The sequence below is a fragment of the Tyto alba genome, unplaced genomic scaffold (genome assembly GCF_018691265.1).
Source record: "Tyto alba isolate M040663 unplaced genomic scaffold, T.alba_DEE_v4.0 Super-Scaffold_39, whole genome shotgun sequence".
Taxonomy (NCBI): domain Eukaryota; kingdom Metazoa; phylum Chordata; class Aves; order Strigiformes; family Tytonidae; genus Tyto; species Tyto alba.
In genome coordinates, this window is record NW_024881314.1 from 9,464,003 (window position 1) to 9,491,489 (window position 27,487).

General features: G+C 53.5%; 1 protein-coding gene across 5 annotated transcripts in view; it reads right to left on the reverse strand.

Annotated features, from left to right (window-relative positions):
- The window catches only part of SEPTIN9 (septin 9), a 144,238-nt gene that overhangs the window by 39,561 nt on the left and 77,190 nt on the right, over positions 1 to 27,487 (reverse strand). For all 5 annotated transcript variants that reach the window (XM_033002224.2, XM_033002226.2, XM_042802480.1 and 2 more), the window contains one exon: positions 20,484 to 21,143. In XM_033002224.2, the coding sequence (XP_032858115.2) occupies positions 20,484 to 21,143 (660 nt within the window). The remainder of the gene's footprint in view (positions 1 to 20,483; positions 21,144 to 27,487) is intronic.

The following is a 27,487-nucleotide window of genomic DNA, read 5'->3' on the forward strand; positions in this document are numbered from 1 at the left end:
TGACTCCCCTCTCCCACTCCCTGCCTGCTCCGGCCCTGGTGCTGAGACGCGGCCCAGCACGCCCCCATCCCATGGTGAACTTGAGTGGGTGGCACAGCCAGCTCTGCCTCCTCCCTGAGCACAGGCCCTGACAAAGCATTCCCCTGAGCCGACGCCTGCATCATGCCCCTGCTATTTTCCCCTTGCTAAGCCACGGGTCTGTTTTTCCCCTCCTTACCCTCCCACCTCCCTTGCGCTCATTGCACAGCCAGGGCTCCGGCTTGCCCGCTGCTCAACTCCCCTCTGGCACGGCTGTGAGAGCCCAGCACAGCCCTTGCCGCAGATTTTTTATTCCCCGAGGCTGAGGAGAGCTCAGGCAGAGAGACTTACTCAACCAAGGATTACGAGGAGGACAACGCACGCTGCCCGGCGTCTGCAAGAGCCAAGGATGCTTCAGCACCTATTTCAGCTGCCGCCCCAGCGAATCTCCCCCCAGCTTCTGAAAAGTTTTGCTCAATTCCCTTCGTAAAGGTCTTGCAAAGCAAATCCCTCCTGGCTCTCTGCCTCCCCCAGCACCAGACATGAAAAGCACTCGAGTTTCTCCCCGGGTAACGCGGGTAAAAGCCTCCAACATCAAAGGCACCACACAAGAGTTATCCCCCCTCCCCGCCCCTCCCATGCAGCAGTGCTGGGGCTGCCTCCCTTGAAAGCGTGGCAGCCCGGGTGGTTAAGGCACCAACTGCACTCGAGACATAGTTTTGATTTTCTTCTGTCTTTTTTTTTCTTGTTGTTGGTTTGTTTTTTGTTTTTGTTTTTTTTTTTTTTTTATTATTATTTATTTAAATTCAGCCACAAACTGAAGAACTCAGGGCAAATCTGAGCCGGGCTCTCCTTTGGGGGCAACATGAATAGCCTGGTGCTGATGGGGGTTTGCCCACTGTCTGGCGTGCGGTCACCCGAGGAAAAGGGGAATAAAAATATTCCCTGTGCCAGTCCTTTCTGCTTGTTACCCAACATTAAAGGAAGCCACTAAGTGTCCCGGAGCAAAAACACAAGCACCCTCCGAGGGAGCAGATTCACACGCGTTTCTCAGCAGCCTCTGCAACTCCGTTCCTCCATCTGCAAAGCAGAAACAACATCTCTCCCCCTTTGTGAAGCACTTTGATATCTCTACAGCAAAGCAGGGCAAGGGAGGGGTGTTTACCTTCCCGGAAACAGGGAGCAGCATTTACACCCAAAACAACAACTGCCTCAGCACAAAATACCAGGGGAGAGGGAGCAGTTGCAGACGCAGCAGGAACGGCTGTGGATTCAGAAGACAAGAAGGACTAGAAAATAGCTTCAAACACCACAGGGATTTCAAAAAGTCATAGGACCACATGCTTTCTTGGCCCATTTAAGAGTGTTCTTCATCCCTTCATCCCACACAGCAGTTGCTCCTGCCAGATCACTGCCTGCCTGGGCTGCTAGGTTAATTTTATTGCTGGAACATTGAAATAACCTTCATTTGCAGGGGGGAGGTGGGAGGGCTCTGCCGTTTAACACTTGGCCGCGTTCATGCTGTGATTAATATCACCCGATGCACAGATACCAGATGTTCTCAGGGCAGGCTGGAGCGTATCCTAAATTGCACCAAGATGGAATTTTTGGGCAATTTTAAGGGAGTGCTGAGGGCAGGCACTAATGGGAGAGTAGAGATTTACATAGATACGCAAAAAAAAAAAAAAAAAAGAAGCCCTTGGGGTTATGGTACCGGTCATAACCCCTGGGCTGGTTGCAATGTCATGGGCTGCACTTCTTATAATCAACAGCTTGTCATTTTTGGTGCAATTACTCCAATTCCTGTTCTCCAGTGAGTCATAAGCCTCTGATTTACATGTGTTCACAGCAAAAAAGACTTCAGTTTTGCCTCTGCCCCTACTGCTCCCCCAGAGCTTCAGCTCCAGGAGGGAATTGCTGGTCCAGGAACAGCAAACACTTGTAAGGTTTGACCTCTCCACGCTGCTTCCCTGGGGTCCCCCTGCAAGCCCACTCCAAAGCAAACCCCCTCAGCCAAGCACCTCACTCCATCTGCAGCTTCTCCCCACCCCTACGGGTCTGCCTGCTGGGAGAAGCACCCCGGGGTCACCTATGTGGGTGTCTGTTTAGTTAAAACCAAATATTATCACGTTGGAGATGGGGTCATGCCAGCTTTTTGGAGGCTACGCACTGCCCTGCCATACAGCTCACCTCGATCAGGGTGACTTCTCCTGGCTCACTGCGTGACCCAACCCCACACTTGCTGTAGGACAGGGAGCACCTCCCCGTGCCATGGCCACGGAGCAGCACTTGCAGTGAAGTCTCTCTGCAGCTCACTGCGGCTCCGCGAGCACGGAGGGGCTCAACTGGCAAATACTGAGATCCAAGTCAGGAGGGAATTTCCTGGAGCACCTTCAGCATGGTAGAACTGTGTGATGCCCCCAAACCTCTCCCTGGGATTTCAGAGATCTCTCTTTCTTCCTGCTGATCCCACACATGGGCGATGGCTGACGTCCTCAGAAAATTAATTCAGGCAGTCCCAGGATCTGCTGGTTTTCTCTTTCCTTCTTTGCTCAGGTTTGGGAGCTTGGAGCTGAGGTTTGGGTCATTCTCAGGTTCCCCAAACCAAGTCATCCCCACACTTAACCACACAGAGGTGTCCAGGCTGCAGTTCAACACATCACTTTGACAGTGCTGGGTGCTGCTGATTATGTGACTGGTGGCAATCACTAACACTGGTGTCACCAGGGCTCATACCATAGGAAACAAAAAAAAATTAGAAATTAGTGCTGGCTGTGCCTTCTGCCATAGGCATGAAAAGAAGCAATGAAAAAGAACATTTCCCCTCCCTGAAACTCCATTGCTCCCCGCTGCCAGAGTCCGACGTGCTTCCTGCAGCAGGGAAACCATGGGAGCGTGTCCATGCCCGTGTGTCCGGGCAGGACCTGCAGTGACTGTGGGCGTGAGAAATCCCGCATCCCACAGGGCTGCCTTTTTGTTTCTAATGAAACAGTAAGGCCTGGCTGACACCTAAAGCCTGGTTTGGGTGGTTTGTGAGAGCAGGAAGGAAGGGTAATCTCTCTGCAGGCTCCCAGTCCTTCCTATAAAGGACTTCACGCAAGTGAAGTCTCTCTCTGTCTCTCCTCCAGGTTTTCCCACCACAGAATCGTGTTGTGCATACAAAACCGTTGCTGAATTGTGAATTTACACCCAGAAACCAAAAGTAAAAGATCTCTGTTATTCACTTCTTTGAGCAAAGGTTAAATCCAACCAAATACATCAGCTTTCGCGGACAGGACGAGTGTTTGGCAGCCAGCAGGAAGGAACGGGAACGTGGGAATTCCTCCTACGACTTGGCAGCGGGCTCTTCCCCCAGCACGGGAACCCTCTGGGGTCTGCTCAGCCTCCGCCAAGTTAAGAAAGCCCCTCATTCAAGTGTTCAGTAATCTCACAGGACATCCTGCAGCGCAGGGAGGAGTTTGGATGAGTGGCTGGATGGATTCAAGCTGCCTAATTGCTGGAAAGAGAAATAGGAAAGGTGGGGCGGCAGGCCTGGAGCTGAGATGTCCTAACCTGCTGTTTGGAGAAACACCTCTCTTCCTACTGAATACAGAAGGTGTCTACAGCAAATTAGCTACCAAGTCAGCCACGTTAAGCTGTAACATGAGGTCTCCTTGCAATGGGCTCCATCATGACATGAAGGAAGACACACTAATATTTCCAAGTCCCTCCTTTTATATCTAGAGGTATTAAAAAGCAGCAGGCCAGGGGAACAAGCGCGTGATGGCCCACAGTCTATGGATGGTCCTCTCCTGGAAAAGGCTCTCCTCAGCGGGTGTTTCTGCCCCTGCCCACACGCACGTGGCGAGGGGATGTGCCTGGCCCAGCCCCTGCCAGCAGCGGCACTCAAGCAAACTGCAGCAAGCCCAGCTCTGCTGAAGGACAGCTGGGTTTCGGGTGCAGCCACTGAAGGTGTTGGACATGCAATGCAAGCTTCTACGCCAGGTCCAAAACACCCGTGCTGGGCGTCATCCAGCACCACCCCACAACATGCCCTGAGGCTCTCTAAAGACTATTAATGCCACTTAACTCCATCGGAGCTCCCAGCCTGTCTGACATGCCATCCGCCCCCCTTCTACCCTTGCCCCAGTCACCCCCGTCATCCCACTCCCCATGACAAGGCACATCTTGGATTTTGATGCTCTTGCTGTATCAGGGTGATGGGGCAGTGCTGTGGTCAGAGACACAGAAGAGCCAAGACATACATCCTAAAAGGTACTTAGGCACCTAATTCCAATTAGGCTGTAATGCTCCCCAAGAGGTTTCAGTACCAATATCTAAGAGATGTTTAGAGGCAGACCTGTACCACAGTCATAGCAAGTGGGGAACAAAGAATCCACCATCACCACTCCACCCTACACAGCATTACGTATACGTAAACTGAGATGAGCACTCAGGACGGAGAGCATGGTGTCCACATAGGTGCAACAGAGGCCAGGAAGGCAGATGGTTGCCTTTTCTGCGGAAATAAGCCAAATAAGCTCTCAATGGATCATCAGGAACAATCACAGGAGCTGCTGGGGAGACAGTCACCTCTAAGAAAGCAGAGCTTGGCTTTAGGTGTGAATAAAATAAATATTTATTCAGATCTTCCATGCACGCTTGGCATGTGTTTTGAGTTTGGGGTTCATTTGTACCTGCTTGGCTCTGTTACACCTAATCCCTAGCTTTATAGCACCCACAGACCTAACATCATAACAGCAGATCATACTTTCTGGTCCAGTGGAAGGAAATCCTTTCATGGGATGTAGTCAGAGCAACTCTCCTGGACACAAACCTGCAGGACACCAACAGTCCCCTCAGACTTGTCAACATTTCCTACAAGGACTGGAGAAGGTGGCTAGGGGACGCTCCAGCCTGCAACTCCCCTGGGTGCCCCGCGAGTGCCTGAGGAGGGGGGGCAGCACCTGCTGACCCACACACATGTCCCTGGCTCCGATGCACCCCGCACTGCGCTCCCCACCAGCTTCCTAAACCCTCACCTCAACACGGCCAGCACAAAGCGGTCACTGAGCTGAGCCCCATCATGTCACCCCACAAAACCAGAACAGCCCCGTAGCGAGCCCAGCGCTGCTCAGAGCCACCCCCCTCCCCAGGCTGCGATCCGCAGATAAAGGCAGTGGCTTTGTTCTGCAACGCTCGCAGCCTCTTAAAGGTCACAGGCCTTGTTAGGTTTGAGGTTTTCGGTTCTGCAGGATACAGCTCTTGTTTCTGAAACTTTCTTGTAGCTGAGAGCAGAGAGAGCTGCTGACTTCAGTGTGTCCCGGGGGACCCAGCTTCCCCTACATCCCCGCAGCACTGGGAGCACTCTTGGGGCACCGACCACCAACCATGTTCTTGGTCCTGAAGGAAAAGCATCACTGAGGCTCCAAGACAGACCCCAGATCCAGAGTTTAGGATCATTCACGCAAGGGCTGGGGTGCAAACTTATTTTTTGGGTGAAGACCAATGGGGAAACCAGATGTGCCTCCAACCTCACCAAGGGACCCAAGGAAAGCCACATCCTGCCAAGACACTGGACAACTCAAGCCCCTCCAACCCCTGTTATAAATCAGCTCCATCATGCAAGCAGAGGGAATTTTAGGAAACAGTCCTGCCGGAGAGAAGGGATGGGAAAAGAAGCCGCTGCAATGCTTCTGTGGTCTTTTATGGCCTTGGTAACTTGTTCGCTGTCAAGACGTCCACCCAAATGATGCATTAAATGCCCTGTCTCCAGCAAAGGGCCCCTGTGAGTAGCAGAGAGGTGACACACCAGGTATTGCTGTGTCTACCAGAAGAGTCGAAACCCCCACAGCACAGCATCCCTCCTCCACCCTGTGTGCTGGTGAATAGGGACCAGCAGCCACACCCCACCAGACTCTTCCTAGAGCCTCAGCACACAGAGCCCAGAGCTTCTGGAAAGCATCCTTAAAAAAACAGCCTTCCGGGTTGCCAGGACTGGGAAACAGGTAAAGCCTAAGGTACGAGAAGCAGGAATATAAAGTCAAGGCATGAAAATGTCTGTTTCTTCTCTTTTCATCTCACAGGTTTTGTGTTTGAGGACTGGAGAGGGGAAACTTCTGACAGCTTGGCCAGGTCAAGCTCACTTGGTCTTTGCCCTTTCGGGGGCAAAGGCTGGGTGCTGCGTTTAGCCCGCAGGGGCTGCAGGCAGGTCCAGCACAGCCCCACTCTACCCAATGTGTTCTTGCTCTCCCCATCCCACCCTTCTCCCCGCATGGGGCAGTGCACACAATGTCCGGACAAAGCAGGATCCCAGGGACTCACGGAGACTTGCTATAACTCACACTCCTTGGGCCCCAAATTGCCCATTCATTTCAGATTTAAAACAAGCTGAGTGATCAACTTTGGCCTCCCTAAGGACCTGTCGTCCGGCGAGACAAGCGCTGCCCTCTGCCCCGCGTGAAGCCTTTCAATGAGCCGTTTCCAAACCTCTTCCCAAACCTTTCCATGCCTCTCCCACTGCTGCAGCCCGGAGGCTCCGCGTCCCTCTGCGGGAGCCGTGGGAAGGAGGGCACGTCCCACGCGGGGATGCGCTGGCCCGCAGTAGCACAGAGGGAAGGGCTGGGAGGGGGTCCCCGGGGGTCAGCCAACAAGAAGAATAAAATAAATCAACCACGCAGCCGTTTACCCAGCGGCATTCGCTCCTTCCTGCAGACCCACACTGTCGCGGCAGCTGCTGAGCAGAAGCTGAGGGCTCTACAACACTTCTGTGGAAGGATGTTTCCTTTTCCAACGAATTTGCCCCCCATCCGCCCTCCCTGAGGACACCTGGAGCCCCATGGACCCAAGGATACTGTGTGGCTAATTGCTTCACCAGCTCCATCTGCAGGGTTTTGCTCCAGGACAGGACGAGCAGGGCAGCAGTGGGCTTCAACCCAGCACCATTTGCGACAGCAAAACCTTTTCATCCCCTCCCTCTTCTGCGTGACCACCCTCCTGGTCCCTGCACAGTGTTGCAGCCATGCAGGCAAATGGGGAAGACTCTGAGGCAAATAACTGTATTTCTGCCCTAAAACATCCATAGCATCTGCCTCTCTGGTCCTGCAGCCCCAAGGCAGCCCATCCAGCCCACTACTCCACTCCTGCCCCCATGAAGCAATGCCAGGACCAGGGGTGGCTCCCCCACCCAGAGCTTTAACCAGCCCCAGCACGTTGTGCAAGAGCAGTGGGCACCACTGATGTATTACTGTGCTGCACACACAGCCTTCAGCCAGCTGTAACTACTTTGGGGATTTAAATCAGCCTCATCTTCCCCTCCCCCAAATTTGCCGACCAAAGCTTTCCCGGAGAAAAGCACCCCATGGAAAAACCTGGGAAAACAAACAGGGTGTGCCCAGCCAAAACCCTAGCCCCAAGGGCTCGGGGTTTAGTGGAGTTATGTGCCACAGCGTAAGGCCAGCATGGGCAATCTGCACTGCTGACTACCCAGGCACAGAGCTGCTTGCTGAGGATGGAACTTACCCCCTCCTGATCCTTGCTCCTGCAGAGCGGCCAGGGCTCCCACTGCCCCATGTGAAATGGTGCAGGAAAAGAAGGGGTCAAGGAGGGAAAGCCAGGGACAAGGATGTTCCGAGCACAGCATAATGCTCCATTCATGGGGAAACCCGCCCGAGAGGGCACCCACACACGCTGCTTCTGCTCCTGGAGCTGGAACAACGCCTCCCAGAGTGACTCAGGCCTCAGCACGGGCAGAAGATGTCTAATTTTAATTCCATTATGAGCAATTTTATGATTCTTAGTGATGGATAGGAGGAAGTCAGTGCGAGTGAGCTCAGACCAGCCCAAGGTGCTGCAGAGAAAAGCTCTGAACCGTACCGCGCTTGCTCTGCCTGCAGTCCTGCAGCTCCCACCTCATTCCTCCACTGCAGTTGTGGGCTCCCAGCCGCACGGCATGTTTATTTTTCAGCCAACTGATAACATTTTGAATAAAATTACCTAAATCTCCATGCTCCAACTAACAAATTGGGGTTTGGAGAAGCGTTCCTTAACAGGGCAGTAATCCCCAGCAAACTGAATTACATCTGAAGATGCAACACCCATCAGAGAGCTCCAAGTAAGGATCACCCCGCTCTGCAGAGCTGCTGCCCTCCCCTCCTCGTGCCACCTGCACACAAATACTCTCATTTCTCTTCTACCCTTGTGCATCTCTGTCCTGGACAGCCAGCCAGCCGGCTGCTATTCCCTGCCTGGCCAGGTAGATGGTGCTCAGCCAGCATGAAGTGGGAAATCATCCGGGCTGGAAGAACTAAATTGCTTCTGATTAAGCCAACAACTCAACGTGGTTTCCACTGACACACGCGGAAGGTCTTGTTCCAGCCCCAAACAAATGGGACCGACTCAGATCCTGATCATCTATTTTAGATTTTTGCTTTTCACTTCAGGCTGGAAGGTGGCAGATAAAATGGTAGCAAACATTTCATCAAACTCAGTGCTTTCCCAACTCTCATTTTCTACTGGAAATTCACTCTGCTGATGCTTTGCCCCCCCCCCCCCCCCCCCCTTTGACCAGTTCTCCCCACACGCTTCCCACAAAACCAAAACACTGCAAAGCCCAGTGGAGCAGGGAACAATTTGCCCATTTTCCCCCTACAAAGTCGGGGCTGGGGGGGTCTGGGGGGGCACTGGCGGGGCCCCTCGTCCTGCCGGAAGCCGCCAGGCGCAGGCAGCGGGGGGGGGGGTACAGGCTTTCCATCACACCACCCCAGGGTTGCTCTCCTCTGCCGTGCCGGATGTAGGATGTCTAATATTTCTCCAGTTCTGTTTTAACATTCACACCATCTTGGGAGCAGGAAGTTTAAGCCATTTCCTGCAAGGCACTGCTCTGCCCTTCAAATATTTTCAGCCTTGGTGCAAACTGTTTTAAAACCAAACCTGGCAGCTGAAAGTGCGAAATCAGAGGAGGGGCTTGTTGAGGGAAAATTCAGTTTGCAAAACCTATCCAGTCCCCACTGCTGCTGAGCAGCAAAATAAATATTGCCGCAGGCAATAAAAGAGAAAAATTAATTTTGCATGTCTAAAAATGAGAAGGAAAAGCAGAAACTTGAAACAATGTTCTCTGTGTCCCTCTCAAGGGACGCAGCACTGTTCCCCAGCAGAAAGCCACAGCCACGTCCCCCCTTGTTTTTGCAGCCCACCATTTGAGGCTTTCCCAGCTTTGCTCTTTCAGTGGAGCCCAAATGATGGCTTTGGTTTGCTTGCTCTTCAAACGACTGTCTCACAGACCATTTGTCCCACAAACGGGCTGAAATAACCCCAAAGAGACCCTTCCCTCTGCTCCTCAGAGCAATTTTGGAACGTGCCAGGCCAGAGCTGGAAAGCCCACAAGACCCAGGTCAGCAGAGCTCAGCCCCACACCCACGTCACACTCTCAGCAAGGAGCAGCCACTGCTCAGCACCATCCTTTCTCCCCACTCTCCAAAGTCACACGTACAGAAGGGTCTAGCCCTGTGCAGCATCCCAGAGCCCCTTTTCCAGAGAGGACCCTGGCCACGCTGCCCTGGGGTTTTTGGACAGAGAAAGACCGAGACTGAAGACTTCTGGATGGAGCCTGTGCTGAGCAGGAGCAGCCAGGAAGAAGAGGGAGGTAACGCTCTTTTTTCTGCTTGCTCAGACACAGGCGACAGCACAAGCCCAGGGATCTCCTCTGCTACTGCAATGGCTTCGTGGAGGAGATGCAGCACGAACCGGGCTGGGAGCCACGGGGCCAGGAAGGCAGCAGAGCCATGCTCTCCTCTTGCATCTTCCTCCTCTGCTCCTCTTCTTCATAACCCATGCTCCTTACTACTTTCCTCTCTAACCAAACAGGGATTGAAATAAAGAGCTGGTTTTACTGCACTGTCTGATCTTCAGAGATGTGCCCAGGCATCCTCAGGGAGGGGATGGGTGGTGATGGAGAGCCCTGGGGGAAGAGCAGGGCACACTGCTGCTGATGACACCAGGACTAGCTTCAGCTCCAACATGAGAAAAGAAGACAAATCCCCCAGGGTCCAATGCAAACATGGGCTCTGGGGAAGGTGCTGGATGATGGTGGCCAAGGAGGGAGGCAGACGGATGGCAGCACATCGCCTGCTGCTGTCCCTGGCTGCTCCAGCCCAGGTGTCACACGTGAGCACTGGTTATCTCCTCCCAGCCCTTCTCCAGGTGACAAGCACAGACATGCAGCCTTGCTACAGGGAAATAAAGCCAAGCCCCAGGGCCCATGAAAAGGCCTCTGCTTCCCCGAGCTCCCACCCACAGAGCTGCTCCTTTGCAAGATTTTTCTGCCCAGGAACTGAAGCTACGAAGCAAAGAGGAAACCCCAGAGCTCCTTCAGGGCCCTGCAGGAACCCTTCACCTCCCAACCTCAGGGTGTGCATTCTTGGGCTGTAAGTAAACTTTTATTTACTACACAGAGTAGGGCAAGGGGGACCGTTTCCCTGAGGGATGGTGGGAGGAACATCAGCGTTATGGCGGGATCTCAGATTTCATCTGACTCCACGACGACGCAACTCCTGGAGACTTCAGTAGGAGCCACACGGGGCATGACAATACTTCTCCTGTGGCCACATCCCACCCAAGTCCTGCTTGTCGCACCGTTTCCAGTCTAAACTGGAATTTCTCTAGGGCACAGCTCTGCCCAGCCAGCCCATGCCCAGGACCACCAGGTTTGGAGTGAGCATGGCTGGAGCAAATTCACCTCCCACATCCCACAGAGCAACATACAACCGAGGCCCATTCTCTGCAGATGAACCGTGATGGATATAATGCTGCCCTCCAGGACCACCCGCCTCTCCCTGCTCCCAACACTGATGTGCTGTGTTACTATGGTCTCCATCACATTTCAGAGCACCAAATTACCTCGGGCATCATCCTCAGCATTCAACTGCATCCTCTCATCTTCTCCAAGGCCACCAAAATGGGTGGACAGGGGACCTCTGGGGCGGCGTGACCCCAAGGAGGGCCTCGGCAGCCTGTGAACTTGGCTTCCCACTTCCACCCTCTTTATCTGCACAGTGGGCTGCAGGAGGAAGTGAGTTCAGCCAGAGTTTGTCTAAACAATTATGTTTTATCAGAAAAGCTGCTCAGATCTACTCCTTTTTCCCAGGACAAATCTGGACAACTCCAAGGTAATCTCCATTCTCCTTCCAATCTGCACAAGATGGAAGCAAGAGAGGAGGACGTGAGGCAAAGAGCATTCAAACCCCCTGCCAGTGCCTGCTCCACCTCCCTCAGTGTCAGCAGTTTCCATCGTTCATAAATCAGGAGGCAGCATCCACCCCCACATCTGCTCCCCACACATCCAATGTTTGCCTTCCAAATCCTTTTTTCCTCTCCAAACAACAGTTTTTTTCAAATTTAGGAGAAAGTAGACTGAAGAGCAGAGTAGACTGGAGATGGTTTTGATACAGAAACTATTTGATGCCCTCCCTCTCCTCCCAGATTGCTGAGGACCTCTCTCTTTGTAAAGCCACTCCAGTAAGCTGAGCAGAGCAGTTTTTCCCATCCTGCACAACCCTACTGCACCTCTGCGACCAGAACCACCAATTTCCTTATAACTAGCTGAAACTCGAAGAAGAAGGGACTCGGTGTAAGGACTGAACCTGAGGCAACTTGCCACATTCACCAGCTCCTTGTTACAAAAGGAGAAACTGGAGCGGGTAGAGGAATTCACCCAGGATGATGAGCAAGTGAACAGCAAAGGCAGGATCCTGACCAAGCTCTCCTGCATCCAACCCTTTGTCATCTTCCCCATGTTTGCCTGGCTTTCAGTCTCTGAAATTATTTCCATTACAGATGGGAGCGAGTTACCAGTGAACGCCCCAGGTACATCCCACGTGTGATGAACAGCAACCTCTACACCGCAACATCACGAACCTGTGCATTCGTAGCTTCACAGACTGCAACCAGGAACTCAACCCGTATTTCCATGTACCAGAGCAGCACTGCCTCCCAGATCAGAGCAAATAGCAAGCAGAGTAAACAAGAATTCCCATCCAGAGTCATAACATGCAGGGGAAGCAAACACAGGCAGGGGCTCCAGCCCAGGCTGGGTAGGGCAATACCTGTGATGTCCCTCCAGATCTACCTGTCAGACATGAAATATGCCCCAGGTGCATTCATGCTGGAGTTGAAAGCAATGCCCTACAATTTCAGACTTGTGAGCTACCATACAGTTGTAACTGAGAAAGCTCCTTTCAAGAGTTTATGTATCATTAACTTTTATCACAGCCCTCTCCTCTTAGGCACCATACCCTTTTGAATTTCCATCTAATCTTCCTTCCCCGAGCTCTCCCCAAACCGAGCTTTTCTTTGAGAAAGGTAAGGAATGTCTGTCCCACTCCGTGCACAGCAAAGAAGGAGGACAGGGGACAAAACAGAGTCATCATAAAAAGTTAAAGTACTATCGATAAGCATCAAAGACAGTCTGACCCATGCGCTTAAGTAAATGATTGTCCACAGCGACCTGTTTGCAGAACAACTTTGACACAAGGAGACCAGGTTTGCTGGGGGCTGTCAAGCACTACTGATAACAAGGGATTAGTTGCACAGTTCTGTCCTGCTGCAACATCCCTTTTCACCTCCATCTCTTTGACTCTGGAAATAATATAGAAGAGTAAAATTTGTCTCACACAAATGGAGACATCTCCAGCTGAACTGGCTGCATAGGCTCTCTTTACATTCAGCAGAGGAAAAATAAACCCTCTGAGGACACAATTCACACCAGCCTAAGGGAGACATCCAGATGATTAGCTCAAGAGCAGACATCTCAAGCGAGACAAGGTGAACTCCACGCAGTACATATGGATTAATCCATGTGCAAGGGACCCACTGGGAGCATTCCCTGCAAAGGTCTTGCTCACAGATGGACAAAGGTTGAATTCACAAAGAGACAAAAGGAGGTAGGTGCTCAGGTCCCACTAAATATTTTTTGACCCCTTGGAAACACTAGCCAGGGACTCTGCTAGAGCTGCAAAGGGTCTGCAGATCCAGAATTTAGAGAACACCCAGAGGCTGGTAAGGCCACTCAACTCTGACAGAACCTGGACACTGCCTTCTGGGTTGAAAAGCTAAACATAAATCCAAGGCTATGCTCATATTTGCTAGTACCATCAACAATCTTTGAACTTCAAGGTGTTGAAAGATGCTTCGTTTCAGTCATTCTTCATCCTTGTACAAACTGCCTTTGCTATGCAAAAACCAACCCACTGCTTCCACATACAAGAAACTGCAGACAATACAAGTCAAGGAAGAGCCAAGTAACTGAAAATCCCCACGCTGTCACTCCTGAGCTGGCACAGCAAGCTTAGATGGCTTGTTAAAATTACTTGCTTTTCATAAATCCATAAACATCTGCAAAGTTTTGTCATTTGCAAAATGTTTTGGACCAGACCCTTCAGTCTAGCTTTGTCTCTCGATATGTCCGGTACTATCTTAATGCCAAGATAAAACAAAACAATTCAAGAGAGCGAAATATTTATGTATGTGACCCAACAGAAATCCAGGGAACTTCTATGCAGAGACACGTTCAGAAGACCAATGAAATAAATTGCCCAAATTCAACTAACTTGAAGGAAAGCTGCCCTCTCCCTAAGTCACTCATTTAAAACCTGTAACAGATGTAAGAAAAATTGGGCCCAAAGAAGTCAGAGCACAGGCTGCAATCCAAGACCAGCTGCTTCTTCCATTTATAGCCACATTCACTTCAGCTTCGTCACAGCATCTTGGTCAACACAAAAGTGTCTGTGGGCCTGTTTGTTTGCTGGAAGAGTAAAGAACACAACTGGCTTGCTGTCAAGTTATCTCTTTTGCTCACAACGATGTTTGATCTTCTCAAAACAAAGTTATCTCTCTATAATCTCAATTCAGTTCCTCAAGTCCTCTTACACAGTTTATAGAGTTGGCACCATACCCAGCCTATGGTGTCCCTTCAACTACTGGCCAACAGAAACATCTCAGGCAGGGACAGAGGTCTAGAAATAGTTTAGAAGCAAATGATTTCTTAGCTACAGAAGGTTCATCACCATTGCCATTGCTTCCCTCCCCCAGCAGACAGCAGAGAAGTCACAAAATGAGTGGCCAGGCCTTACTGCAGGAGATCAAAGCAAACTCTTTGTTTTATCTTGGTCAAGATAACGGATTTTATTTGCCTTATCAGCCTGTAGGATGATTAACCTAAATGTGAGAAAGTTTGAAGATGCCAAGGGAGTTGCTGGGCGGGGAGCACGTTCCCCAGCATGACTGCCATGGGCTCCAGACACGCAGATACCACAAGATAAACAGGGAAAGTCTTGGGTCTGGTCCGTACACGCCACTCACATCCAGGGCTGCATCTCCCATCGCCTTCCAGCATCGCTTGTACGAACGCGAATCCAACGGCAGGCAGGAGCGCTCACCCCCGTCCCTCAGCGCAGCAGAGGCACCTCTCCGCCCCGGGGCTGTCTGGAAGGCAGCAGCTGCCCCGGTTTGAGTGCATGGAGGTGCAGAGCCAGGAGGGTCCTGCAGCTGCCCCGGGCTCACACCCCAACACAACGAGCAGAGACCCCACGAGCCTGCGGAGAACCAGCATTGCAGGTGCCGAGCAGCTGGTCGCTTCTGCCTGGAACAGGAGGGTTTGACTTCTACCGAGACACGTTCAGCCTTAGATGCTTCCTGCAAGGTTCAGGAAGCGATGACATTGATGCACAGCCTAGTCCACAGACCCAACCTGGCAATGGAAGAGACCTGCCAGGTCATTAAGCCCAGGACCAGGAGGACCCTGCAGCTCAGCATCCACACGTTCACCCTCTCCTGGTCTCAGACGATGCAAGGCAGGGAAGGGAAGTGGGAACCATAATGTTTCCTATGGGAAACTTCCTTTGCATAATGAATCTCTACTGGGGAGATCACTGCTTTTCTTCCAGGCCCCCAGGGACTTCCAATAGGGCAAACGAATTCTCTCTGTGATTGTACCTGGGCCTGGCTGCCGGCGCTGGAGACCAGGGACAGGCAGGCTCACTGCCCAGGGCATATCCTGAGCCCATGCGGGACCGTGATGGCATCCATATATGCTGTGTCCACACAGGCACAAAGAAGGGGACATGTAAATGCCAATGTGACCAGAGCTGAACACGATGTAATGAGTTTGGGAACAGCATTTCTGCGGGGCAAAGATACGTAGCAAAAGTACCATCACACCTGCATCACCTTGGCCTCCTTCCTGACATCCTCAGTGCCCAAAATACATCCCAAAAGGAACTAAAGTGTGCCGGCCACTCCCTGCACAGCCAGGGGCAGAGCAGACAGTCCCCCTCACTGTCCCCTCCCCTGCGGGCAGGAGGTCGGGCACGTGGCCTCCTGGATCAGGCAGCATCTCTGCCATGGGACACGATCGTCACCCCCACACACACTCCTTCATTCCAAGTCACTGGCTCTGCAGGTCTCCATTTTTCCATATTATCTCATTTTTGGCATCTGAGTTCACAAACTCGGGACTCTGTTTCCCACTCAGCCCCTCCATTTGGCATCTTGGGCTGTAGGCACTTTGTCGTTAAAAATAACAGCAACGACAGAAAAAAAGACTACCCGTAATCTAGTCCAAATGTATCAGCTGGTTTTAAGGAAATGTTTCCCTACAGCTCTAATCTCTTTGTACAGTTAAATTGCTGTGCAGCTTGGGGAGCTGGAAATGATTACTCACTGCATCTCCACTCAGCCCTGGCCCCTTCATTGCGGGGAGTGTTGCTGTGTTAATAGTCGTCCAAATCCTTCTAACCCTCAGCTCCAGTAAGGCAGCCCAGCCCCGTGCTCGGCGTCACCCTTGCAGGACATCACAGAAGAAAAGTCACCCCAAGGCTCGGGTGGTTTTACTTCTCCATCCCTGGGTGTCCACGGCAGGATGGAGGCTTGAGGCTGGCCAGAGGCGGGGGGCACTGGGCTGCAGCCCCCACCGTGGCTTCCCCAGCGCGCAGCAACAGGTCCCTGTTTTTTGGGTACTGTCTTTGCAAGGAGCTCAGGGGATCTGAAAGTTTTCCCCTTTTTTTTTTTTTTTTGTGTATTTTTTTTCTTTTAGCTCAACTCTAAGGGAGCCTCTAAAATAGCAAGTTCTAAAGAAAAGGCTTTCCATAGGGGTCCAAGGCTGGAGAAAAGAGTGAAAAAGTTGAATTGCTTCACTCTCTTGATGTCATCCTGTTTGTTCTGCAGCAAAATAGGAGGGGGGACTCTGCTGCTTCTTAAGAGGTGCCTGGCACCCTGCCTGGCTGTCCCAAAAGGGGGCAGACAGAGACAGGACAAAAACTTCAGAAAAGCTGGAAGCTCAGAGATGGTTCAGACTGTTTTGCCCATCACCACGGTGGGACACAGCTATTGCAGAGGAAGGTCAAGTCCCTGTTTTAGACGAATGTTCCCGTTACTCATTGTATCTGCCTTGCTTTATCTAAATAAGCTCCAGAGCATCCTTGCAAGAGAGGACCACAGGGAAGGAGAACTGTGGCCCTATCAGTGGGGGCCAAGAGCAGGAAAATGGGCTAAGGGCAGGAGCAGGCAGCAGGGCCGCGGTGGAAAGCCAGCTTTGCTGGCAGTATGCTGTCCCCGGGGCCCTGGGCAACGTGGCCACAGCAGGTTGTGCAGAGGCAAAAAGGATCATCAGATCAAACCGGCTTTCACTTTTCATCTGGGGTTGCTTCTAATCCATCACCTGAGATCCCAGAACTGAGCCTTCACCCCACATACAAGCAGGTTCAGATTTGGGGGGGAGCATAGATGAAGTATTAAATCAAAGTGGAAAACATTAACTTTTCTGGGATAAAAGAACGTCTTCCCACCTCTGACCCCAGCCACCATCAAGGCATGAAGAACAACAGAAGAACAAGACATTCAACCACGCATGCAAAATGCCAGCATCAGTGATGGGAGGCACCAGTGGAAGGGGACACTGAGGCAGGAGGACACAGCAGGATTAGCCACGATGGACTCGACGAGGCTCTTCCAGAGGATTCTCCTGCCCTGCGTCCAGTTTGGGAGGAGCCATCAAGATCCCTCATTTGTGAAGGGCCAGCAGATGTCTCTGGATGAAGTTTTGCTGCTCCCACAATGATTCCTCTTTTCCTCCCCTGGGCAGCCTCACTCAGCCACAGTGGAAAGGAGACCAGCGGGGCTTCCCCCCTGCCCAGGGCCATGAGGAGACATCCCAGGCAAAGCCACTGCTCTTGAACAAGCCAGGGAGGAAGAGGAAGGTCAGAAGCAGGAGGTGATGGGAGCTGAGCAAGCCAGCACCCCACTGACTGCAACGCCAGCAAAGGTCAACTGAAGCAGGACCCAGTTGCCAGGCAAAGGCAGCAGGACGGCAGCCCGGGCAGCTCCCCACCTCAGCCCCTCCACCATGCCGGCTCTACAGCATGGTGCTATGGTGAAGAACCACCCCCAGCCCCCCCAGGCATCACACCCCCCCCTCAGACCTGCCCCGCTGGCACAGGAGAGGAATGGGGCTCGGCCACCAGCTCCAGCCTGGGCCAGCACCCCAGGGCTGGGGGTGAACTGCTGCCCACGGCAGGAGCTCAAGAGAGGTTAACACCACCCACGGACGGTCATATTTGGATATCTGGATTTAGTAACTCCTGCATAGTGAAGACAAACTCCTGAAGTGTCCAAGGCTACAGGTTCAGAAACAGCACTTCCCCTCACCTTTTTTTTTCCTGTTTATTTTTAATTGCTTGTGCCTCTTTCTGCCCTCTGCATATTCACCCCTTGCTCCACCCACGGCACAACTCTGCTCAGATTTCTCTGGATGACTCCAACTATAGCAATGCACATCGCCTGGTCCTCCCATCACATTTCCTTGTCTCAGCTGGGGAACACCAGCCACCTTGGGGACACAAAGTCCAGCCTTGCTCAGGATGCCAGTGCAGTGGTACATCGCACCCGTGATGCACACCCATGTCCCATTTCCCTATCACCAATGGCCCAACTCAACGCTAAGCCCGCAGAAGCACAGCCAGAGCTCCCCAGGGAGTGCAGGAGAGCGTGAGGGCTCAGAGAGGGAAAAGAGGGATGGGGAGGAATATTTCTTGTTCTTCTGCCCCACGAAGACATGTCCTGCCCTGCTCCCACCTTGAGAACCACGGCTCCAGAGCAGGCTCAGCCCACACCACCAGCCATACCACCCTAATGAAGTTCAGCACTGTAATTACTCCTTTCCTTTGTGGTTTGCTCTGAACTGCTGAGCTCTGGGCGATTGCCCTTCTCCTCCGACCGGCCTCTTCCTGCACAACACGCTCTCCTGCATACCTTCGGCAGCGAGACGAGGGGTTAAGGGCAAGGCAGCTGGGTCCCCGCAGTGGGGGGAAGGCAAGTCCCAGCACACAGGGCTGAGGGCAGCTGGAAGCAGGGAGCTGATCCCTGCTCAGCTGCTTGTGCTGGAGAGCCACCGAGCAATGGGACTGAGGGGGGGCCAGTGCCACGGGAGCATCTCCCGGGTGCCCCAAACCCTGGGAGAAGCAAGAGGGAACAGGACTTCATCCACATGTTGTCTCTGCCGCAGACATCAGAGAGCCAATGTTTTCACCTGGGGGGCTGTGGTGGGGCCAGAGCTGCAGCGGAGCAGGTGAGCATAAGCAATGTGCCTGCACCCCTCCACAGGGCTCCCTGAGGGCCCCCAGGAAGCCTCCCCCCAAAACTCCTCCATGTGCTTACAGCAGCGACAAGGAGATGCCATCTGCCTGCCCAGCATCACCCCAGGGTGGGTGCTGTGGACACCAAGAGCAGGAGCACCCTGAAATGGGGTCCTGCACAAAAGCAGCCCAGGACAACCTCAAGTCACAGCGATGGAGGAGGTTGGAGACCACCAGGAAGGGGACACAGGCTCTGGCAGCAACTCTGGGCTGTAGGTCCATTCTGACATGGAGGGAGAGGGAGCCAGAGCCGCCTCCACCCCTACAGATTCATCTCCTGGCTCTTCTTGGAGGCATTTAGACTGAAAGCCCCTTTTGTACCAGGACCAAGGGCTGGCTCACTCTGCAAGGCAGACCCCAGACAGCTGGGCTCTTGCATAAAACTCAGCCCCAGCAGCTGTCCTGGGCTTCTGGAGTCCCTTTTGATGCAAAGAGCCCTCCCTTTCCCCCTGCACCAGGCAGCTGGGGGATTCTGCAGGTTAGATGGTTTTCTGCTCTTAAAGTGCCCAACCACCCACAGTTCAGACCTTGGGAAGCTCAGAACAGCCCAAACGCAGCAGGACGAGGCTAGGCACCCACCCAGGGGAGAAGATGGGTCTCCTGGGCACCACACACGTGGCAGCTGGGGACAGAGAGACCCAAGGGGAGGCTCAGGCTGAACCCCACCACTGGGCTGGGCGTCAGAGCTCAGCCATGCCCAGCTGGAGATGGGCCAACCTGCTACTCGCTGGGGGTGCTGGTCCGCTCTTTAAAACCCAGCTCAGAAAAGCCACATCTCAACCATACACAAGCACAGTGAGAGAAACCTGCACCAGTCTTATGGGTTCGATATCGGCTCCACCACTGACTCCTGATTCGATTTTAGACCATGCACACACACCAAAATCTGGCCTCTCCGCAGATCCGGCCACTGTCCTGTGACAGCAGGGCTGCACCCAGGGAGAGGAGATGGAGCAGGAGATCATCCCACGGTGGGGCTGGACAAGGGCATGTGGTCCAGCTCCGGGGCCAGGCACAGACCTCCCAGGTCCTGGCTTGGCCACCACACGCCATCCCACAACCCCTGGAGAGAGGCACAGGGTGGGGTGGGGAGGTGGTGTCCTCCAACCGACCGCTGCATCCCTCGCAGGAGAGAGCTCATGGGTAATGGGGAATGGAAAAATAATTAACAGGCCAGAAGAAAAAAAAAAAATAATCTCCAAAATATAAGGGAGAATAAATGATGGCTAGCGGGGGAGGGAAGCTAGCTTTAATATGGGATTAATCGAAAACAAGATAGAGCTAATATAAGCCAGGGCTCCAGTTTAATAGTGGCTCTGGTCCATGATGTTATTAGACTTTGGGTCCAAGGCCAAAAAAACGCTGACTCCTGCTAATGAAGAGGCGGTTTCTGTCCCACAACCATAAGCAACAACACTAAGCAACAAGTCATCGCAACGTTTCCACAACCACAGCCTCTCCAGCACCTCAGGATCCTGCACAGGCGGGTGGGTCCCCACACAGGGCCTGAGCTGGCAGAACTGTCATTTTCTGCAAGCACCCAGGCTTTTCACATTTGCTATTTTCTCACAGGCTTGATAGCAGTTTTTATTCAACCTGACAACTCTTTCCGCCAGGATAAACCCACAGAGAACAGACACATCTGAGCACAGATCCAACACCAGCCTCGAAAGGCATCGCCGCCAGAGCCGAAAGAGCAGCACACAACACGCAGCATCCCCGCGTGGGCTCAGCCCGCAGCGAGGGACGAAGGCGGGCAGCAGCCAGCATCTCACCCAAGCAGCTGCCCGGGGCTGGACTCACCTTCTTCTCTCTTTGGTGGGCTCTCCATCAGCGCCGGCTGCGGCTTTGGCTCTGCCTGGGGGGGCTGGGTGGCCAGGGGAGGCTCCGAGCTCTCCGCTTGCCGTGCCGCTGGGGCTGGGACCTCGGCAGCCTTCGCTACCTGAATTTCCACGCGCTTGGTGGCCGTGTCGGGCACAGGAGCATTGGCCGTCTCGGCTCTTCGCTGGGGCATCTCGGGGATCTTTGATGCCGGCGCCTCCACCCTCCGGAGACCCGGCTCCTGGGGCTTGCCGAGGGTGATCTCAGTCCTCCTTGGGGTGGGCTCGGGGGGTTTGTGCCCCAGCACATCTGCTCTTTTGAGGCCAAACCTTGACAACCCTGAGGTGGAGTTCTCCACCTGCTTGGATGAGATGTCAATGGAGATTTCTGTTCTTCTGGACACCGGCTCGGGCAGTTTGGGTCCAGAGAGCTCCACTCTCCTTAGAGGGGGCTTGGGTGATCTTTGGCCTGTGGGGTCTGCATGTCGGGCAGATGGCTCCGAATTCCTGGCGCCAAGTTCCTGAAACTTCTGCGTGGAGCTGGACACAGTGGACCTGAGGAGGGGATTTGGGGTCCGTCTTTGTGGGGTGGAGGAATTTGAAGACTGATCTACCTCCTCGACCTCAAAAGATCTTTTCAGAGCTGAAAAACATGAAAAGGAGTTCAGAATTTAGTTACAATCCACCTGAACATCTCAAGAGACACTTACAGATGCCACCTGAGGTTCATAACCCCATTTCTGCTCCTTCACCTGAGGGTTTATAATCCCATTTGAAGCAGGTGGGGACTGAGGGCTAGCCTCTGCCTATTCAGACAAACCCAGTAACTAACTGGGACCAGAGCTAGGAAATTCAACCTCAGAGTAGAAACGATGCCCGCGTCACCCTCCATCCCACCCACAGCCCACACACACCCACGGGGGAGCAGAGGGCCCCATCGTGGCACGGCAGAAAGCAGCATGGCACAGGACTCGGGGGCAGCCAGCGATCCAACTCCCAACACCTCCCTTTCCCTCTCACATCCGAAGGATGTGCAGATAAACACAGGCTTCTCGGTGAGCGCTGCCAGCAAAATCCAAATTGGGAACGGGAAAAAAAATCCCAGGGGAGCACCAAACCCATACAAATGCAGCAAGAAAACCAAAAGTGGCAGCCACAAAAGCTGATATCCTTAAACACAAATCTGGAGATCACCCGAGCCAAAGACTGAAGTGCTGTGAAAACACTGACATGAGACCCTGATACAAGGAAGGGGCCAACTCGAAGGCCTTAGGGACATCCTAAAATCTAAACATCGTCCTCCTGTTTTACCAATGAAGAATTTAGGAGGCGAAGAGAGACAGATGCAACATCAAACTGAAAGTTCGGATGTATGCTTGCAGAGGCAGCAGTCCCGCCTTCACCGAGCCCCATCTGTCCCCGCACTCTCAGCTGCAGCAGAGGCACAGGTCACCCCCGCGCAGCGCAGCGCCACTCGGACAAGTGCCCGTCGTTCAGCTCTGCCCGTCACACCGGTCCCCCTCAGCACGCAGAGCTCCCTGGCCGGGCAGGCTGTGTAAGAATGAAACCCCCAAGCCCCTCGTGCCAGGAGCGTGTCTAAGGAAATCCAATAGACGCTGATGTCAGACCCTCAGCTCGGGGACACAAAGCATTGCCGAAGGAAGCCTGCACCCACGGAGCGATGCTCCCATCCCAGCCACAGCCAGTAGCTGCCTGACCATGTCCTTGCTCATGCCTGCACATCCATGTGTCCCGCACACAGCCCTTCCCACCCCACTCCAGCCAGTCCTCTTTAAAGAAATAGATGCCCTTAAGCCCATCAGACCCCTTGCTCCACACAGGAGCCAGCCAGGTGGAAACGAAAAGTGGAAATGAAAGGCTGAACTTCACAGGAAGGGGGAGGAAATGCAGAGAATTGCTGCTGGATCCCATCCAAGCGCCATGGGGTGCCCATACACAGCACCCAGGCAGGCACAGGGTCAGGGCAGGATGAGGCACAGCCCTGGGGTCCCAAAGGAGTCGCCACGAGGCGAGGCTGAGCCAGCGTGGTGACAGCCACTCTGCTAACGACCAGCACAAGCATCAGTAACGAGTCCACCCATCCTTTACATCAACAGGATAACATCAATGAGATTTAGCCTTTAAAAACTTGGGCTTCAGATCACACAGGACACCAGAAGCCGGGGGAGAGACTAGAGCACAGCCTTCCCTCATCCTGGGATGTCCACCCACCCGTGGTGTGGAGCTGGAGAACAGCCACCACGCGGGAAGCACCTCCTCTGCTCCGCAGGGCTGCTCCGACCCCCCGGGTTAGGGCCAGAGGGCCTGGGGACCTGGGGACCCTCCATCCCTCAGACATATCTGCTCGCCGGAGAGGAGCCATCTGGCGCGGCTGGGCCCAGCCGGCGGGACAGGGGGGGCCGTCCACGTGGCAGCCACCCCGGCTCTGCTCCGCCGGCGGGTTGCAAAAACGGCTGCTGCCACCCGCCACCCCCCTGCTCCAGGCAGGGCAGGCAGCAGGGCTGGGGACAGCGACGGCCCCGTCCCGCAGCAGCACCTCCGAGGGGTCCCAAAGGAGGTGGTGAGGAGAGCGAGACCCCCGGAGCTCGGCTCGCATATTGGACAAGCCACGCATCGGGGAGGCACGCAGGGCTTAAAGCGTTAGGATACAGGCTTTGGGCTGCCTTCCCATTTTGGGGGGGAATACCCAAAAACTGCTGAACATGAATACCAAGCTGCCAAACCAGCCAGAAAGGGCGCTGCAGGGGCTGGGACCGGGAGCCTCCCCAGGATGCTCTGTATTAGTGACCTGGCAAAAAACCCCTCCTGGCAGCCCCTCTGTGCTCAGAGGCAGACAGACAGACACAGGCACGGACACACAACCATGTCCCCCAGTTGCGGTTCAGATTCCAGCATGGGAGCTTCTGGGAAGCGATGGGTGCCTGAGGCGGGCTCCCGGTGGGCAGGGTGGGATGCACAGGGCACAGGGCACTTCACCCTCAGTATTAACCTGACAGAAACAGCCCCACGGCCACTTTATGGCTCTGAAGAGAGGAAAGCACCAAAGCACAACACATAACATCCACCATATAAACCCCAGGAAGGGCACTTAGTGACAAAATGGTCTGTCCTGCATCTCAAAAATATCCAGACGTTGGTAGAAGGTGGGAGGGAGGCAGTAAAGAAAAATAAAGACCTTTTTCCTCCATTGATCTGCCCTGTTTTCTGAATCCCACAGAGACCTCCCAGCCATGACACGACTCGCAGAGGCGAGATGCTCTCTGCAGCAGTCCCTGCCCTGTGGTCTGTGCTTGGCACTTCCCATGCACTGCAGGTTTGTGTCTGAGCCTCAGTTCTCAGCACCCCCAGAACAATTAATCCGAGAGAAGTCCCACACTTCAGAGCTGTTCCAACGTGTCCGTAACTCTCAGGTCTCCAAAACTGAGCTGGAGTTCAAACTCTGCAGCACAGATTTTTCTATCATTTTCCTTCTCAATCACACCCTTAATCCAGAAAATATCATTTTAGTTAGTTTTTCCCCAAAATCACAAGTTTAAAACAATGCACCAGTCAAGCCCAGTTTGCATGTTGCAGGAAAACAAAGGGAGTGGAAGGGACAAGGTGACAGAGAGCTTTTCTCCAGCCTCAACAAAAGCCAGGCGGGCAAGAGCAACAGAGGACACAGCCCGGCCAGGCACTGCCAGATCCCTGGTGGACAGGACCTCAGTTTGCCCACATCAGGCTTTTCAAACCTGCTCGCCACTCCTCCAGCCAGCCAGCTCAGCCTCCATTTATTCCCTTCAACAAAGCAGCCTAATAACCTCATGACAGACGTGTCTGGAGGAATGGTTTGAAAGTAAATACTCTCAAGGCACTCGATAGCAAAGAAAACACTGGCAAGCATCTTTCCTTAATGAACATCCCTGTGGAAATTTCTCAATACCAAATGGTTTGGGGCTTTTTTTTGACCCAATAACAAGCTTTGAGTAGACACAGGCCTGCTGACCTCCAGGGTTCATTGCATGAACCACCTCCATCATGCCAGCTCCTTTGAGCCCCCCTGCCACTTGCTACTGCCAAAGAAATGGTGGCATCTCACCCGACGGCAGTGCTGGAGCTGCTGCTCATGGCCTTTTCTTTTGACTTCAGATCTCTCAAAGTGCCCCAAGCCCAGGGCTAACCTGCCCAATGCCACCAGAATGGTCTTTCTGGAGCAGAGCCATTCCCTGCCCTTATCAGACGGCTGGACTGAATGTAACATGCGAAAATGGCCTTTTTCCAGGTCTTTCTGGGCCCTGCTGCAGAAACAAGAAAAAGGTCAAAGCCCAGACACAAAGGGGCTCAAAAAGCTTTAAGGAAGAATTGCAAAACCGCGATTACAGCCACAGAAGAGTCAAGCCATCCAAATAAAGCTCCCATGCCGGTGCTGCAGTCCTGATAGGCAGTAAGGGGGGGTACCGAGGGGCTGGGCAAGGAACTGTCACCCCAAGGGAGGGTTAGAAATGGCTCGGCAGTTTCTGACAGCAAAATCATGAGGACCCCCAGGTCCCGGTGGCATTCCTTCTTCAGCAGAGCCACTGATTTGCCTGGGGACAGCCTGAGAGCTTTCCCACCCATGGCTCTCTGTGGGATGGGATGTCTACCTCGTCTCTGGTTGCACAGGGATTTTGGTACCCAGCTTGTCCTGCCAACACATTTGGCCACTGCCTTGAGTCCAACATCGACAGGAGAAGGTCAAACACCCCAGGCACAAGAAAGGAGAGGGCCTGTGACCAACAGGGTTTGTGTTTCCACCCCTCAGATGGAGACCCACTGCCATGAACATGATCCTCAGGGATGCCACCCTCAGAAATGGTGACCCTCGGTGGGACAGAGCACAGCTGCAGCTCCCCTGCTCCTTGCACAGAGAAGAGAGAAGGACCTCAGGAAGCAAAACAACTCTCAAAAAAAGGAGAAGCAGCTTAAAAATAGCTTGTCCTGCTCAGAGCCAAAAAGGAAAGTAAACAGCCTCTGCTCCAGATGACCCTCCTCCTGGCTTCCTGGGGGGAAGCTGGTGTGCTCGGTACAACAGGAGCTGAAGGCAGGGCAGTGCTGCGGGGCCCCACACCCCACTCCCACCCGCACGGTGCGGGGGTCCCACGCTGGCAATCGTGGCTAATGCTCGGGGTGCCTGTAGAGCTCCAGGGCCCCACGTCCCTGACACCCTGGGCCAAGGTGTCCTTGCCCCGAGCAGGGGCCGGGATGGCCGTGCTCCAGGGTTATCCTCACTATATTTTCCAGGGGATTTTTGGCGCTAGCAGGGCTTTCCCAGCCCCACCAGCAGCATCTCATCTGCTGGCCAGTGTCAGAGGCAGCTGGCAGGGAAAGAGGTGGAGGTGCCGAGCATCACCCTTCCTCCTCTTCCTCTAGAGGTGTGTGCTTGGTGGGGTGTGAGCACAAAACAGCATTAGCATTGACGTGCGCTTCCTTTTAACTCATTCCAAACTAATTCAGGCAGCTCTGGCTCAATCCACCATTGCTAAAGGCAGCGACTCCCCTCCCACAGCAGGAAAAAACCAAAATCCCCTAAAATGAGATTTCAAAGTGCTTCCTTTCAGACGCAACCTCTGCCCCTGCCAGCCTCTGCCCACAACCACCATCCACTCACTGCAGAGCCCCTTTGGGTACCAGACCCTTGCAAACCCCTCGAGGTAGCAGCGTTTTGCTCAGCATCACACAGCCATGGCCCCACTCTGCAGGGCCAACTTTAAAAAATACCAATATTAACCCTGGCAGATGAGGGAGGCACAGGCTTTCTGAGATAGTACTGGCTGCAGGCAGCTCTGCTGGCTGTGCACCACAGCAGCAGCTCCTGCAAACCTGTAGTCTTGCCCCAAACATGGTCCCTAGCAGCCAGGCACTTCGGGGCAAGAAATGCACACCTTCACCCAAAGCCCAAAACGCTTCCCAAACAAGCACAGGGCCTGAAAAGTAGCAAAATATTTATGTGTCTTTCTATTTTGTGCTGTGGTGCTGCAGATGTCTGCACAGTGTGGCCACTGCGTCCTCCCCGTCACCCCACAGCCAGGCACCAGTAGGTCACATGCCACTAGTTAAAGCTGCTCTTTAGGAATCTTGCAAATTGGGAAGAGAGGGCAGAGGTCTGGTTCAAATCCCAGTAGCACATACGACAGCCAAGATTTTTCCAGAGAAGTCACAAGCCAATGGCACGGCTGAGGCCTCCTATCTACACACTTCTCTCCCGGAGGGCAAGTCCCTCCTTGGGGGTCCCCGCCAAGGCAAGGGTGCCCAGGTGCCATGAAGGGCTCTGGCTCCTGCCCAAGGGCTCCACATCTCCCAGTGGGAAGCACCAGGGTCACCCAGCACACCGTCCACTGCGGCTGCAGTGGGCTGACCCTGGCTAGTCGCCCACCAAAGCCGCTCTGTCACTGCCCTCCTCAGCTGGACAGAGGAGAGAAAATATAACGGAAGGCTCGTGGGTCGAGATAAAGACAGGGAGATCACTCTGCAATTGCCATCACAGGCTAAACAGACTCAGCTTGGGGAAATGAGTTTAATTTATTACCAATTAAATCAGAGCAAGATAATGAGAAATAAAAAAAAAAAACAAAACAAAACAAAAAAACCCACAAATCTTAAAAACAACTTCCTCTCACCCCTCCCTTCTTCCTGGGCTTAACTTTGCTCCCAATTTATCTCCCTGCTCAGCCCCAGCAGCACAGGGGGATGGGGAATGGGGGTTGCAGTCAGTTCATCACCCGTTGTCTCTGCTGCTCCTTCCTCCTCAGAGGGAAGGCTCCTCACACTCTCCCCTGATCCAGTGTGGGGTCCCTCCCATGGGAGACGGTCCTCCATGAACTTCTCCAACGTGAGTCCTTCCCACCAGCTGCAGCTCTTCAGGAACTGCTCCAGCGTGGGTCCCCTGTGGGGTCACCAGTCCTGCCAGCAGACCTGCCCCAGTGTGGGCTTCCCACGGGGTCACAGCCT